This window comes from Helobdella robusta, assembly GCF_000326865.2.
Source record: "Helobdella robusta unplaced genomic scaffold HELROscaffold_56, whole genome shotgun sequence".
In the NCBI taxonomy this organism is placed as follows: Eukaryota; Metazoa; Annelida; class Clitellata; order Rhynchobdellida; family Glossiphoniidae; genus Helobdella; species Helobdella robusta.
In genome coordinates, this window is record NW_008705301.1 from 123,160 (window position 1) to 140,667 (window position 17,508).

General features: G+C 32.5%; 3 protein-coding genes across 3 annotated transcripts; 2 read left to right on the forward strand and 1 right to left on the reverse strand.

Moving 5' to 3' along the window:
- Positions 1-7,199: 7,199 nt before the first annotated feature.
- On the forward strand, positions 7,200-8,866 carry HELRODRAFT_179670 (hypothetical protein; the record flags this gene model as incomplete). Its single annotated transcript, XM_009028492.1, has 5 exons — positions 7,200-7,278; positions 7,358-7,524; positions 7,730-7,915; positions 8,339-8,414; positions 8,778-8,866. The coding sequence occupies 5 exons, from the start codon at positions 7,200-7,202 to the stop codon at positions 8,864-8,866; spliced, it is 597 nt and encodes a 198-aa protein (XP_009026740.1).
- A 737-nt stretch (positions 8,867-9,603) lies between these two features.
- Positions 9,604-13,143, forward strand: HELRODRAFT_193631 (hypothetical protein; the record flags this gene model as incomplete). Its single annotated transcript, XM_009028493.1, has 12 exons — positions 9,604-9,620; positions 9,905-9,979; positions 10,321-10,374; positions 10,632-10,710; positions 10,847-10,959; positions 11,116-11,172; positions 11,459-11,570; positions 11,670-11,840; positions 12,184-12,219; positions 12,398-12,512; positions 12,773-12,859; positions 13,006-13,143. 12 exons carry the CDS (start codon positions 9,604-9,606, stop codon positions 13,134-13,136), a joined length of 1,047 nt encoding a protein of 348 aa, XP_009026741.1. The 3' UTR covers positions 13,137-13,143.
- A 280-nt stretch (positions 13,144-13,423) lies between these two features.
- HELRODRAFT_179672 (hypothetical protein) lies at positions 13,424-17,205 on the reverse strand (the record flags this gene model as incomplete). The annotated part of the gene is made up of 12 exons (XM_009028494.1): positions 13,424-13,568; positions 13,667-13,775; positions 13,876-13,960; positions 14,049-14,225; positions 14,343-14,471; positions 14,578-14,741; positions 15,289-15,374; positions 15,500-15,641; positions 16,047-16,197; positions 16,296-16,430; positions 16,507-16,676; positions 17,067-17,205. 12 exons carry the CDS (start codon positions 17,203-17,205, stop codon positions 13,424-13,426), a joined length of 1,632 nt encoding a protein of 543 aa, XP_009026742.1.
- Between the last annotated feature and the right edge of the window lie 303 nt (positions 17,206-17,508).

Consider the following 17,508-nt stretch of genomic DNA (forward strand, 5'->3'; position numbering starts at 1 on the left):
ATTTTCTTGATTGGAACTTTTTTCGTCAATCTTTTCTTAACCATCATCATCATCACCATCTCCGTAGCTATCACCATCATCATCTGCTTCATCGTCATCACAACCATCATTCTCATCACCATCATGTCGTCAATATTGTCTGCTTGCTGTATTAACATGTCGTTAACCAGTCGTTTCAACGTAATATAACAACAACAACGATGATGATGATGATGAGGATGATGATGATGAGGATGATGATGATGACGACGATGATGATGATTTCGTTAAATAGAAACGTCGTTAACACCAAACATCACCAAAGAGATACAAAGATAAAAAAATAAATTTTTCTTCTAGACAGAAAAACACAAAATAAGAACAAATCATAACAGCATAGATATGACAATTTTTATTCTCGTCACGTGACCACGACGATAATGGAATATTTTCAAGTCTATGTCGAGTGCGACCATAGAAATGATAACAGCATAGAACTAATAAGAAGAATGGCATTCTATCTTTTATCTTTGTTTTTATAACCGTTATATTGTCGTTAGTGTAATTGTTATTATTATTTCTATTATTAATAGCTGTAGTAGTAATAGTAGTAGTAGTAGTAGTAGTAGCAGTAGTAGTAGCAGTAGTAGTAGCAGTAGTAGTAGCAGTAGTAGTAGCAGTAGTAGTAGCAGTAGTAGTAGCAGTAGTAGTAGCAGTAGTAGTAGCAGTAGTAGTAGCAGTAGTAGTAGCAGTAGTAGTAGCAGTAGTAGTAGCAGTAGTAGTAGCAGTAGTAGTAGCAGTAGTAGTAGCAGTAGTAGTAGCAGTAGTAGTAGCAGTAGTAGTAGCAGTAGTAGTAGCAGTAGTAGTAGCAGTAGTAGTAGCAGTAGTAGTAGCAGTAGTAGTAGCAGTAGTAGTAGCAGTAGTAGTAGCAGTAGTAGTAGCAGTAGTAGTAGCAGTAGTAGCAATTGTAAAGCGTGTGTGCGTTATAAAATTTAATTGTGAAATACGTTTTCATAATAAACTTAATAAATCGTTATTCAATTCTGGTGACGTATTATCATCATCATTACCATCATTATCATCATCATCACCACTATCACCAACACTATCATCACCACTATCATCATCATCATTACCACCATCATCATCATCTTACCGATTTTGTTTTTTTTTCATCCATCGTTCAATTGTTAGAATTTAAAATTAAATTGTTGACGATGGTGATGAAGGTGACGATGATGAAGGTGACGATGATGATGATGACGATGGTGAAGTTGTTGACTTAACGATGCTAATAACTTTTTTATTTGTTGATTTTTTCCCAGCAAAGTTGCAGACGATAGAATTGCTGACAACGATGATGATGACGATGTTGGCGGTGATGATGATGATGAGGAGGAGGAGGAGGAGGAGGAAGATGGTGACGATGACGACGACGATGAAAACCTTTTTCACTCTTCCTCGTCGACAAATGAATGCAAGTTGAAAGAACTTCTGAAAGAAATGCAGTAGTAGAAATGAATATTCTCTATTCTCTACACTCATCGGCCTGATGTCGACAGTCCCTTCAAATTAGTTTCATGCCGCCACTACTACTGCTGCTGTTGCTGCTACTTCTACTGCTACTACTACAACTATTAACTCTATTATTGCTACAACTTCTACTACTGCAGCTGCTACTACTACTAATAATAATGAATAATGATATAACAACAACAACAAAAACTACTAAAAAATTTTCCTATCGATGTTAATATGATAGCAGCTACCACTACCACTACCACTACTACTACTACTACTACTACTACTACTACTAATAATAATAATAATAATAATATTATTATTATTATTATTATTAATAATAATAATAACTAATTCTACAGCCGCCAGTAAATGTTCTCAACCTACAAATAAGTATTATTGGTTGAATTATCACGGTGAGGTTTAACTGATTGAGTTTTTAATATTGCAAGTAATAATGATGATACTCTGTTGATGCTGAGGATGATGTGGTTATGATGTTTTTGTTGTTGTAATTGTAATGATGGTGACGTAATGATGATGGTTAAGGAGGAAGCATTTCAATATGGGCCAGTGAAATTAAAAACTTGATGTTGTTGATGTTGTTGATGCTGTTGATGTTGTTGATGCTGTTGATGTTGTTGTTGTTCGTTCTGTTGTTGTTCTACAAGTCATCACCATCATGGTTGTAGTCGTTGTTATCATCATATCATTTCCTTAGCATCAGTTTGTTATTAAGCTCAGCAGTTTATACAAATGTTGAAAAGTTGTTTCGGATGTTTTAATGTCGTTGTTGCAGTTGTGGTTGTTGCTGCTACTACAGTTACTGCTGATGCAGCTGCGATTATTGATTTATTTTACGGTTTATAGTCATCCGAATTGATTTTAAATCCAGAAAATTTTATTCACCAAAATCAACAACAGCAAAAATTTTATTACGTCATTTACGTCGCCAAGGCAACGACAACCACCAGCACCACCACCACCACTAATACTACAACGACCACTACTACTACAACTACTACTACCACTACTACTACGACAACTACTACTACAGTTACTAATAATACTACTTAATTACTTTTGCAAAGTAATAAGGTTCTTATTTGCTGTAATAATGGATGTTGTTGATGTTGTCGTTGATGTTGATGTTGTTGTTTTTGTTGCATTCAAGTTGGCAGATGATGCACTGACCTGTGTGATTAGGTGATTGTTGGCAACATTAATTGAGGCATCAATTATTAACTTCTAATTATTTTTAATAATAAGTCCTGTTGTATCTATTATTGATAACGTCAAGTTTAACAACAACAAGTCTTCTAAACTTAATTAATTCTAATCAATATTTCCAATTGAAGTTGCTCTTGTGTACATATAATGTTTAAACATTTAATGAATGAATGAATGGACGAATGAATGAATGAATAAACGAATGAATGAATGAGTGAATGAATAAATGTGTGAATGAATGAATGAGTGAACGAATAAACGAGTAACATTAACATTCGGTAGATATTCTTTACAACTTGGCACAAACAATTACCAACCAGAACACGAACGTTCTCCCAACTTTTCACCATCTCACCACAAATCGCTCCCACTCGTTCAATCTCTCTCTTTCTCCAACATACCCTCACTATTCGTGCTTTTCTCTCTTTCTTCGTTCGTTTATTCCTCAATGTCTCTCCATGTAACTATTTATTTTTATTCCATCATCTATAATAACTTTGTTAGCGCTTTTTCCCATGTCGTTGTTTTGAAAATTATATAAATGCATAGGGAGAGAGACGGAGAGAGAGAGAGAGAGAGAGAGAGAGAACATACAAAACACATATGCACGCTTTTTTGCATGCTTACATGCAAACATGAATGAATTTGTATGATGTTGTATGCATGCTTTCATTCGGATGAATGTGTATACATGTTTATATGTATACACATATGTTTTATGCTTGCGTGTACATGATGTGTCATGTGTACATGCGTGTACATGATGTGTACGGTGTCATGTTGTACATATGTTGTGTACAACTGTTGTTGTACAAACATGGGTACATATGAATGTATGTATGTATCTATGCAGGTGTGTTTACGCATGTCTGTGTGTGTACGTATGTATGCACGTATGCGTGTATGTAGGTAAGTACTGATGTGCGTATGAACCTGTACGTATTCGAGAATGTTTATTTTCGGTTACTCTATTTACACGATCATGCGGCAAGACATGGAACAATTATTATAATGGCTATCATCATCGTCATCATCATCGTCGTCTTCCTCGTCATCATCTTCGTCATCGTCATCTTCGTCACGGCCAAGAAGGTATCGAACGATTCATTGATAAGCCGTCGAAATAATTGCTCTAATGATGACGATGACAATATGATGATGACGACGACGATGATGATTGCAATATGATGATGAGGAGGAAGAGGAGGAAGACGACGAAAATGATGATGATGATGACTTGTCACTGCGAGAAATTTTTTTGGGGGGGTAAGATTTTTTAAAGAGAAAGTTAACGACCTCTCTTGCTTATTCCACATTTCTCCGTGACTTGCACTTGGAAATTTGCACGATTCTTTAAAATGATGCCGAGTATCGAACTCGACACCGCCGACTCATTTTAGCAGAACAAATCGGTACTCAATACCACATTCTAAAACCTTTAGGCTTCAAGTACATATATTTTTATTATTATAATTATAATTGTAGTTTTCAAAGGTGAGCGCGTTTTTAAAGGCAAGAATTCTAAATGTGAAAAGTAGAAATGAAGTTATGTCCTCTTGTGCTTCTTTCATCTTTAAAACTTCTCATCTCACTAACTCCTTCTTTGGTTCATTATGAAAATGAAAAAACTGTTTAATTAACAAATTTCCTCAACTTATAAAAAAGCAATCGATTTAGAAAAAACAAATCATTTGTTGGCAATGTATTTATGACAAACCTGTCAAAAATTTTACTCTTTTTAGCGAGAAAAATAGGGAGAGGCTTGCTTTTCTTTTGTTCCTGGCTTGCTGATCTCAAAATCCGACCGGGCACATAAATATTCGTTTTATACGGTTCAGCTTTCGTGTAGCAACGTTTGAGAAACAGAAAAGTGCCGGCATTATACTGGCATTGTCGGCAGTACTTTAAAAAATCAGTCTCCATGTTGGCATCGGAGATGCAGTTCTGGACTGCTAGTGGCGGTCCAACAGTAGTGTGTTATTGACAACCCGATGGATTCACTTTTTTATATTTATACATTTTAAGCAGTATATGTGCGCCAAAAAATATGCGTACGGCCCAAAACTTGAGTGTACAACTAAAATTTTTGTTAACAAACACGGACACGAGCGCAACGCACACGCGGGTATTTTTGTGCGCAAGCCGGAATGGTATGTTCTTTTTATTTTGTTTATGTCATTAACGCGCCTATCATCATTTTCTTCACCATCGTCACTGTCGTCGTCATCATCTTCATCGTCATCATTATCATCATTTAATCGCTGTCTTCGTGAGCATAAAAAAAAACTCACCATGATTTTTTCCATACCCTCCTCAAAGTAGTGTTCAATTACTTCTTCGTCGCCATCATCACCATCACCATCGTCATCACCGTCATCACCATTACCAGCATCGTCTTCATCATCACCATCATGCATGCAGTACGATAAAACAGCAGTGACGTCACGAAATACGTCATAATGTGCTGTTGCTTGGCTGCTTGCTACCACCTCTGCATGTATGCTTTCATGTACGTATTGTACATATATACTTATATAAAAAATATATATATATACATATATGTATTATTTATGTATAATACATATATATATCGTATCTATATATATATATGGAAATGCATATATATATATATATATATATATATATATATATATATATATATATATATATATATATATATATATATTTACAATATGTATATATAGTTTTCCGGATTAGATAGGTATATATAGGGATACCAAAGAAATGACAAAAATTCTCATAAAAGTTATACTTAGTTAGTATCGACCGCTGTGTGAATATTTGCATATGTGAGTGTTTTTCATGGGCCATCGTACAATACATACGCAGGTATATACATATACATGTATACATACGCATATTTATGTATATATATATTTTTTTTATATTTAAATAATTTTTGTTTTAATGCTTCATAAATCAGTCAGACAAACGCATGAACTGTTACAGCATGCAAAATGTTAACGATAATGCTTAATTGTGTGTTTAACTGTTTATTGAAGATAAAATGAGTTTAAAATTCGCATAAATTCACCCATTAAACCTTTTTCAACCTGTTTATGTAGCGCTGAACATCCTAGACTCTCCTTGAATGTTCACTTTAATGTAGTTCCCGCTGTTGCAATGCAAACATACACAAACACACACACACACACAAACTAAAATACAATTTCATATTTTTTAGACACTCGGAAAAAATTTCTTAACGCTAGAAAATAAGACTGTACAGCTTCATTAGCATAATATATGCACACAAGTACAAATTGATGGATACGTATGCATGTATGTGTAGTCCATGTGTACGTCTCACTATCGTCATCATAATTTATTTGTAGACGACGTACACACAGTATCCTGGCGTGCACTACAAACAACGATCGAACATACAATGTTGCACACACACATACAACGTTGTAAGTAGGGAACATCCAACTGCCATTATCATATCGTACACTGTTATCCAATGTTCGTTAACCTAATTCCACACTAACTCAACTTTCTCTCTCTCTTTCAATTTCATCTCTTCCTCTAATTCTCTCGCATTTTTAATTTTTCTGATTTTCTCCTTGCGTGATTGGTAGAATAATGAATGCAATCAGTCAAATTAGATTGATGTTTGTTAATGAGGCAGAGCCGACCAATCACACGCCTGCTAATGTCTCTAAATGCTTTCCTTTACTGGCTTGTACTGGACAAGCATGTTCCTTTCGATGCTAAGAAGGCAGGTGAAGTGCTGGTAGTGATGATACACATAAATAAATAATTCGGTAATATATATTTTTTAGTTGTAGCAAGAAGTCAACGTAATTAATTTAGTAATTTGTAAGGTTGTTGCTTGCCTGATGAGTTGGCTCACAGCGTCAGTACTTAATGTGTCTCACGATGTTGTCTTGAGGGAACCTGGTTCAAAAACAACCTGGGCCAATGCTGATGCGTATGTGTTGTTTAGTTGAAATTGTATAACATCTGTGCTATAAATGTTTAATTATAAGCAAAAGGAGAAGACTTGTTTTCACTCCAACTTTTTATGAAGTAAAACAGGAATGTACTCAACTATACAAATTATTTGGCACAATATTTATAAATTTTTAATAATAAAAATTATTTTAACACTACGTTAATATTCCATTACATGATTTGATTTTACTAAAAAGTTTTGCTTATCTTTATTGCATTTTTTTAATGGTTGTCCATACATTTTAGTTATAATCAACTATTTAAAATCAGTCTAATTTAAAAAGTCAATAAAAAGATGGCGGTGTTTAAATGTTTTGACATTGCTAGATTTAATTTTTAATATTAGCCAATTTGTTTTGCCTTCACACAAAACATTTTCTTACTTTTTATAACAAAATTATTACGTTTCATAATTTATAATTAAAAAATAATTAATTGCAAATGTGTAAATGCAAATTGAAAAAGTGAAAAAACCCACCTAACTAATCATAATGGAAATGATTAGGAGGATAATTTCGTCGGGTTCAGTTGCGTCCGGGTTTTCTTCAAGAAGACAAAACAACGACAACAGTTAGTCAGTTCCTTTTGAATTTTGTTCAATTGAAATTTGAGATTAATATTTATTTTGTTGTAATCTTTTGATTTGAAGAGCTTGAGGAAAGCCCTCCTGACTACAAAGACCCTGATAAAGTTGCAAGTGGGATTTCATTTCGTGTGAGATATTTTGGCAGCACATTAGTTGAAGAATTGACTGAGGAGGGGGCCAGCTACGGAGATTCCATAACGACCAAAGCTATCACTGCCATCATTACATTTGTTAGTCATATAAAAATTGTATATTCATTTACTGTATAAGTACTGTATAGTGAATAGTCTATTAAACTTTAACTGTATAAAAATTTTAATTAAATACATAAATAGCTGGTAAAGTAAACTAGATCTAAGTTTGGTTTTTATTTCGTTTGGCTTATTAATTCATTTAAAAGTCATTTTATGTTTCTAAATTTAACTTTGTTTCAAGGCATTTGCCTCAGGACACAAAATAAAAAAAGTGGAATTGAAGGTATCAGTGAAAGGAATCATGGTGACTGATGCACAAACACATAGATGCATTTCTAATCTAGACATTCACAGGCTAGCCACTTTGAAAATGATCTTAATTATTTCATACGGTCTTAACCGTTTCAATGAAGAGACTTTTAAACAAGTTTTGTTTTATAGATGAGAACATAAAATCTTTTGCAGGATACGTTTTTGCACAGCTAACAAAAAATTTGGTAGAGTGTTTGCATATATAGCCAGGAACACAGATAATGAGACTATGGAATGTCATGCTTTTGGCTGCAAGAAGAGGAAAATTGTTACAATTTCTGTTTTCATTTCTATAATAACATCATTCATTCATATTTATTTGTTAATCATTTGTATTTATTTATTTGTTCATGCTGTTGACCATTTTTTCCATGGTAGCATTTTACTCTCAATGAAATTTAAATTTTATTGATCAAAAAATTTTAAATGTTGCTAAATTTAATAAATTGATAATGGTAGTGTTAATAATTATTATATTGATGGCAATAACGTTGATGATTTGGATAACGATTCGAACCATTGAACACGTACATTGCAGTCGCAGACGATTACACTAACAATAGCCTCATCATTTAAACTCGCACAAGAAATGCAAAATAATGAACATGAAAAACGTAAATCATCACGAAAACCAGTATGCATGTTTAGTTGTTATTTTTATTTAACTCTAAAAATTATTATTTATTAGACAAAATGGTGTTGTGTATTTATAATGTATACATGTTTCTTTGTCATATTTTATAAACAATTCATTCACTTCATGAACATTTTATTGAAACTTTTTAAAATATTGCCATTCTGAATTAAATAAATGTGATAGTATCCATAAGTTTGATGGCTATTCGAATGTTTAATTATCATAATTTATTTCACTCTTCTCTTAGGAAAGTAGTAAAATGTCAAAATTGCTGGACAAAACAGCTCCACCACCTTCAGGTAAAAGTGAATTAAAGTTTGAAGATAACTTTTCCCCACAGCTTCCGATAGCACCACCTCAGACAACATCAACAATATCGCCAAAAACACCATCATCAATGGCATCATCAACTCAGAACAGCAGCAATAATTGTAATTTCGTGTATGACCTTGTTGTTTTGTAGTCTGGATGTACGTTGTATGAAACCTTCCACACGAATGTCGATGCAGTTTTAACCATCTGTTTTGAACGTTCAATATTTCAGCTGAATCATTTGAATAAATGCATGTACTAATTTAAATATTTGAACCTTTCAGTTTTGACATTCAAATGTTATACATTCAGTGGCAATTTATTTTTTCTAGATAGGATGTAAGTCAACTGAACAACACTGTCTTGTTTTTTTATAAACTCAAATTTGAATATTTTTAAACATATTTATTATGAACTTTAAAAAACAGGCATTTATTGATCTGTTTGTTTGATGGCAACCATTCTGTCACTAAAGTATTATGTTAATTTATATTCGTAAATAGATTGTCAACTTTTTTGATGTTTCAATTAACTTTTTTCAATAAATTCTAGCTGGTTTTCAGTTTTTAAGTACTTGATTCAGATAAAAATTAGATTGAAATGTCAGTTTTGTTGAATGCTTCGAACAAAAAGCGGCCAGAAGTCTAGTTGCGAATTAATAAATGCTCGTTACGTCTGCGGTTAATTATTTCAGATTAACGTTAATATGTTAAGAGCTAGATGAATTTTTCTCTTCAGAAATTTACTATAGAAGTTCACTTTGTCATTCGGTGCGTGTTGGTCTCTGTACCTGTTTAGTAGTTGATCAGTTAATTTTATTTATTTGTTCTTTATTTTGTTTGATTAGGGAAGACATGACGACGTCAGTTAGGTTGGTCATTCTATAATGTCTGTTTGATATTTTAAACAAAAAACTACTCTACACAACTATGCTATTCTGTTAGTTTAGTCTATCTATCTACCTCTATCTTCTCTATCCTGTTATTTATTTTATATGTTGTATCTTTCTAACTAATTGCTAATCTAATCTAAGTAATCTCTAATATCATAATCTATTCTATCTAGTAATAACTCAACTTTACTCTATAATTATTAATTAGTCTATAATTAATTATTGGGTAATTAATTAATATCTCAATCTTTATTTTTTAAAAGAGAAGAAATGATTTTTGGACTAGGCAATCCCCTTTTGGACATATCAGCAAATGTTGACTCTGAATTCCTTAAACAGTTTGTTAAAAATCAATTATTAAATAAATAAAATATTGGATGATAATTAAACAAACTTATAACAATAAAATGATAAATAAATAAATTAATTATTAATATTGATTTTTTTATGTCATCACTGAATGATAAATCATGTTAATTTAACAAATAAATAAAACTTTTTTTTACTTGTCAACCATCTTTCTTGTGAAGTTAAACAGTTAAATAAAAATAAAATATAGAATATTTTCTAGCTTCACAGTTATTGTCGTTTTATATTTTATCAAAATTATTTTAAAACCAAATAAATTGTAAAATCATTTATTTTTATAAACATTTGTTAATTATTTGTTTGAAAACAGTTATGAGTTGAAAGAAAATGATCAGATCCTAGCTAATGAGAAACATAGTGATTTGTTAGTTAAGCAAAATTTATTATTTAATTTATTTATTAATGTTAATACTGTATCCATACATTTAGATCTATATTTTATTCTCTATAATATATATTTAATGTAACATTATATTATTTTTTGTGTTTTAATTGGATTATTTACAGTTTATTTATAATGGAATAATAGTAATTCTTTGATGCAAATCCTTTTTTCTGAAAGAAACTTTGTTGTTTTTATTTGAAATTGTTTCCTATTTATGTACTGTCTTCTGTCTATAGATTTGAGAAGATGATTGAAAAGTTTGAGGTCAGTTACATCCCTGGTGGGGCCACGCAGAATGCTATCAGAGTGGCTCAAGTTAGTGATTAGTGATTTGCATTCTTTAAACTTTAGAGTGCTTTCAATTTGCAAATGAGTATTAAGAAATAAACGAAGTTATGATTAGATATGAATGAATGAACGAGTGAAGAAATGAAATGCATCTCGCACACAGTGGATGTTGGGTATAAAACACTCAACGTCATTCACTGGCTGCATCGGTAAGGATAGATTTGGAGAGATTCTCGAGAAGATTATCGACAAGGAAGGGGTCCAGCCCTTATACCGGTTCGAACTTTTTCAATATTTATTTATTATTTTTTCAATATTATGTTTAAAATTATTATTAATTTGAGTTGTTTATAACTTTAATAAATAATTTCTCAGTTAATTTCGATTAAATTATTTGGCTTTCTTAGTGAATGGGTTGAAATATTTTTGAAGGTATTCAGAGCAAGAGAAGACTGGAACGTGTGCCGTGTGCATTACTGAAGAGAAACAGTGAGATCACGAGAGGGAGAGGGGGGTCCAGATAGAAAGAGAGAGAGTGAATGAATTTGTATGTTTGATAAGAATGAATAAATAAATATTGGATAAATGAATGAATAAAAGAATATTTAATGATACAGATGGATCAATTAATATATAATTAAATATGAATGTTGTATTAGTTGAATGAATATGAATAGATATACAAATGAATGAGCGAACTTTCAAATGATTTAAATAGAGCGGTGAATGCATGTAATATTAGTTTGGTGTACAGTTTCAATCATCTTGCCCGCAGTTTGCGGTCGCTGGTGGCGTATCTCGGGGCAGCCAATCATTTCTGCAGGGAACACATTGACAGTGAGAAAGTGTGGAAGGTCGTTGAGAAGGCTCAAGTCATCTACACTGCTGTGAGCTGTTGTCTGTATGGATCGATGGCTTGATGTTTTGTTGATTGAATCAATGGATCTATCCATCCATCCATCTATCCAACCAACCAACATTTACAGGGTTTTGTATTGACAGCTTGTCCTGAAGCCATGTTGAGATTAGCTCAATATGCGTGCAACACACCAAAGATATTCGCACTGAACCTTTCAGCACCATTTCTCAGCAAGTTCTTTAAAGAACCCCTCACGAACCTCATTCCATACACTGATTATCTCTTTGGCAATGAGACTGTGAGTTCAGTTGAATGCGGTTGTCATATTTTCTCCTCTATGCAGTTTGCATGGATGAATTATTAACGCAAATATTAATGAATGGATGAACGTATGCATGTGAGACCAGCACACGGTGCTTGCGCGTGCATACATAATGTGTATATAGCACGTGTGGATAGCACAGCTTTCGTGTCCTGATGGTTTAATCATGTTATAAAAGAACAGGTAAGCAGGTCTGTGTCGGACAAAGCTGCATTGTGGAGAATAATAAAGAGTGTTTGTATAATGAATGTAAATTGGTGAATGAATTATATAATACATCTATTCAGTAATTCATTCATCTCTCTATCAATCCATTCAGGAATTTGAAACATTTGCAGAAGAAAATGGCATTGAGGTAAAGATTTACAATTTGTTTGTCGACGAATTCCATTGTTGTATAAATAATTTGTTGACGTGTTTCAAATTCCCATCAAATGCCCACAAACACAAAAACATGCAAATATACAAACATAAGCATGCATTCAGGCACAAACATGCGTGCTTGAGACAAACAAACAAACAAACCAATACAGAGTAAAGACTTGAAAGAGATAGCCCTTGCAGTTAGCAACCTGCCAAAAGCAGATTGCAACAAACCAAGAACCGTTGTTCTCACACACGGTTCACAACCTACTATCGTCGCCACTGGTTCGTCCGTTTTCTCATTCGTGCAATTTTCATTCACTCATCCACTTTCTTTCGATTTTCAACATAAAATAATGATTGTTCTGTGTAAAAACTGAGTTTCGCTGATTTTCAATGTTAACACTGCCCACAACACAGCGAAGAGGGTTGGGTTAGATATGTGTATATATGGATATATGTATCTACAACTATGATATACGATTAAAATGATACTACTACTACTGATTATGATTCTAATAATAGAAATGATATATAATTCACAGGTGGACAAGTCCGGGAATTCCCAGTTCTAAAAATAGATAAAGAAGATATCGTTGATAGCAATGGGGCTGGAGATGCTTTTGTTGGAGGTGATAATGGTATTATGATAACGATTAGGATTGAGATGATGATGATGATGGTTAAAATGATGACCATAACAATGGTGAAGAAAATTATTATTAAGATGATGATGATGACGAAGATAAAGATGATATTAAGACAATGCTAATTGCAGGTTTCTTGTCGTGCCTGGCTCGCAACTGCACCCTGGAGGAATGCGTGGCAGGTGGCAACTACGCAGCCAACTACGTGTTGAAACAATCAGGGGTCCAACTGCCAACCCCATCCACCTTCCAGTGGGTCTAAGGGATTCACTCGTCGCGAACATTATGATGTGCCATCTGAGATGAGGCATTTATAATCTTTTTGTCTTTATGCATGTGTTTGCTGTGTGTGTGCGTGTTCGCTGTAAATGTGTGTTTGCATAATTTTGTTTTTTTTGCATCGGGTTTATCTTTTTTGGTTTCAATCAGAATTTATAATAGATTAGGTTTAATTTATTTTCTTGTCGAATTGGCTTCTTTTATCTGTTATCAGTGATGGTCGTGGTCCTTAATTATTTTTAATAAATTGTTTTTTATCTCCAAACACCGTCATTGATCTTTAATAATTGAATCTACCAATCTGTTTTCAAATAAATACGTCATTATGACGTTACTGATCACGTATAAGAAGATGAATATCGATGAGTACTGTATGAAAGCCCACTTCAACGAGTGCCAGAACGTCGAGTGCAGCCTGGAACGAAAATAAATTACGCTAGAACTTTAATCAATCAATTTGAAAATACGAGTCTAATCTTTCAAATGAAATGGAATAGTAATTGGAGAACCCACGTGACTTCATGTTGATGTGGGTGTCCAATAAGAAGACTCATTTTGAAATCGGACCTCGCTCCGTCGTGTCTCATCCACGTTGGTGTCACGTCAATCAAACTTACATGTGCTGGATATTCAGAAGAAACAACAAAATGTTTTTCACATGAACATCATGCAATCAAAGTTCGTGTAATATATTCATGTAAAGTAATGTAATAAGGACAAACAGTTTTGATTGGTGTATTTCACGAGTACTTCGAATAGTGATTGGTTGCTGAGGCCGCTGATATTCAGCCAATCATTTGAGTTCCTCTAGAATAATAAAAAAAAAATGATTTACCAACTAAACAACACAAAATGAAAATTTAAAAGTACGTAATATATAACAAAAAGGATGTACTTGAGAATCAATGGTTGGCTGCTCAAAATATTTCTGTGTTGTCAGTGGTTCCCTCTGAATGAGTTTCGTTCTGCCGGTTACATGAAGCTTGTTGATGTTTATTGTGTTGTTGTGGTTGCTGTTTAGCCTCCACGACACTGCCCTCACCAAACCTGGAAGTTCTTTGCTTGGCATTAACTGTTTCACAATTATTACCTCTACTGATTTAATCAGTTTTGAAATTTCCACAAACTTTTATCCAATCAATAAATGACTATAAAAACGTATTAAAAATTTGGATCTTAAAAAATGTACCATTATTGTGTAGTTGATGAAGATTATGAGATCAGCTGACATGACATGTTCACCACTGAGTATTGGTATGGTAAGTTCAAAGTTTAAATTGTCTGTTAAACCATCTTCATCTATGTCCTCCTCAAAAATCTGCAACGAACAAGTTTTTTTTGTCTTAAGCTGAAAATTAAACTCCAAGTTTTAACGAGCTCATTTTAAAATGAAAAATTATTGAAAATATTTTCAACAGACAGACCTTTATAAGAGGAATCCTTAAATTGCTCTGATGTTTGTCATTGTAGGAAGGACTCGTACTGTAGGTGAAATAACTTCCACTGTTTGTGGTGAAGTTAACTACATACTCTTTTCTGTAAGTTATGTTCAACTTGCTACCTTCTGTTCTTACAGATCTCCATAAACCTGCACAAGAAGTCAGTAAAGAATAATATCTTCAATTTAATCAATGTCTATCGCACAAATACTATTAAACGTTAATATTTCTGGTTAGTTACAGTCGAGAAGTTAATGAAATGGCAAGACAATTTGGCAATCTAGTAGTCTAGCTAAGCGAGAATCATGAGATTGAAATAAAAATTATAGTAGATAGTGAAAGATCAAGAACCTTTAGTCCTGTCAGCAATAACGCCAGCCACGACAACCAGCAACAAGATTCTCGACAGCGCAACAACGAACGTCCAAGAAAATAAAAAATTCAAATATTTTATCGTTTTAACTTCCTCGAACACCTTTACAGGTGCCATAACTATTTAAAATAAACAAACGTCACCATAGTAACAACGATAAGCCGTGTAGCGCCAACTTTTTCGACTTAAAATATTTCAATCACGCACTATCGACGAGAACCGATCTACAATACAATACAACGCCACCTCCACAATCGTACGATAAAGCTATAAACATTTAATAGAATGAACTAACTGATTATGAAATATATAGCAACAAAAACTAGAAGAAACGACGTGAAACAAAAGGAATAAATAAATGAACTGAATGTAGGCCCATCTGAATATTGAAGCGAACTTCCTTTCAAATCTGCCAAATGAAGAGAAGTCTACATCAAAAATTTTTAAATAGCAACAGTTCATACCGTCAATGACATATTTCAATGAAAATTAGACGTCAAATTTCATGAAATGCAAAAAGAGGTAAGAACTAACATCATCTTGAACTGTTGTTGATTGTAATTTATGAGAGCATTCAGATGAAATGATGGTGACAACATCCTATTATCATCATTTATATCTTTGTTGGTTGGCCTAATCTCTTCAGTCATGCTGACTATATCCAAATCTGTTCTAACTTTGTGTGAATTTGTGTGTGGTGTGTGTGCGTATGTGTGTGTGTGCGTGCGTGTGTGGTTTGGTTGGGCATGAAAATATGAAGCTAAATTAAGTTGAACTATTGTACATTATAACTAACTACTGTACCAAAAGTTGGGACAAGTTGAACCTTTAATAAATAAGTGAATAATAAAAGAAGGAATGAATGTATAGGTGAATGAACAACTGAATGAATGAACAAATGAATTAATGAATGGAAAAATGAATACTTGGTTGTTTTGTATAATTTTGTAATAAGTTGAAGACGTCACAGTTGACAGCAGAAGAACCAACATGATCCAACTTGAAGAAAAAAATCAAATATAAAGTTATCTTAAAAAATTAATTTTAAAAACATAAAAATAGAGAACAAAATTGAAACAACTTGCATTTATATAATGGTAATTGACAGTTGATGGCAGTGGTTCATATTGAATCAAATTGAAGTTCGCATTGATGTTGACTTTGATGTTAGAAGACATGATCTGTGGCTCAGCTTGTAAGTACAACACACCCATCATCTCATAAGGCACATTCTGTTTTGTTGTTGACTTATTCATAAATTGGCCATCAATAATTAAAATTGAAGATGAAGTATAGAACTATATAGGAATATTTGAAAATGGTTACTAACTTGCAGTCTATAATTAATGAATAAGAGAATTTTGAAGTCGAAAACAGTTTCAGCCTCGGCTAATGGAAGGTTGATATTCAGTTGTAAACCATTCTCTGATTCACCAATTACATCATTTGCAGTTAACTCCATTGTCTACCAAAGTAAATTAATTAATTTATCATAAATCAGACAGAATCAAACTCAAAATTTATTTAAAAATCACCCAAACCTTTGCTGTTGGAATCCTAAGATAATTCCTGAATAAAACATTACATTTTTCATATGTGCTCCAGTAAACATACTTCCCATCATCTTTCAGTGTGGCTTCCATTATCATTTGATGTTTAAAAGTTATCAATGGCTTCTCATCATGTTTCTCAGTAAGATACAACAAAAAACCTGATGATAATCATTATGATGATAGTTTAATAATTCATGAGCAAAATAAATAAAATGATCTAAGAAAGAAATATATACCTTTATTTTAATTTGATATATTTAAGAAATATAAAAAACAGCAAATTAATTTTCAAGCTCAGCCCAGTTCAGTGGGAATTGGAAAAAACAAAATGAAATTAATTAATTTTATTTTGTAATTGGTATTATATCTGAATCTGATCATTTCACTAAAATTGATTACAACATTGATGAAGTGATGTTAGGTTATGAATTCATAATTTTAATAATTTTATACTTCTAATTAAAAAATGAATGATGGAAAATAAAAATTTAATTTAATTAAATTTAAAAATGAATATCTTGTGAATTAAAGAGTTAAAAAATACAAACCAGACGTATGGTAAACAATGATAAAAGGCAGCACCCAAGTTAGGACAAATATTAAAAAAGATAAAAATGAAGTTACGGAGAAAAAACTAGATTTGTAAGATATTTTATCAGACTTCGAGTATATCGTCAAGGTAGCCATCGTAAACTCGCAGTAAATGAACTTAAAAAGGAATTTAAGTTTTAATTAAGTTTAATGAGTATAAATGGCGCTATAAAAAAAGAGTTATTACTGAACATTTCCAATAAAACATCAATTTGGCTCTGATATAGTGTAAAATTCATTATTTACTTATCAAAAACATTATTTATTTTGATACAAATGGATTATTGCAACGTCTTTTCTACAAATCACCCTTCATTTCACAATTATTTTTGTCAATATAAATAAAGAAATTGCTTTTGTCTGGTAAAATACAGTGGACAAGTAAAGCCGTATGTTGGC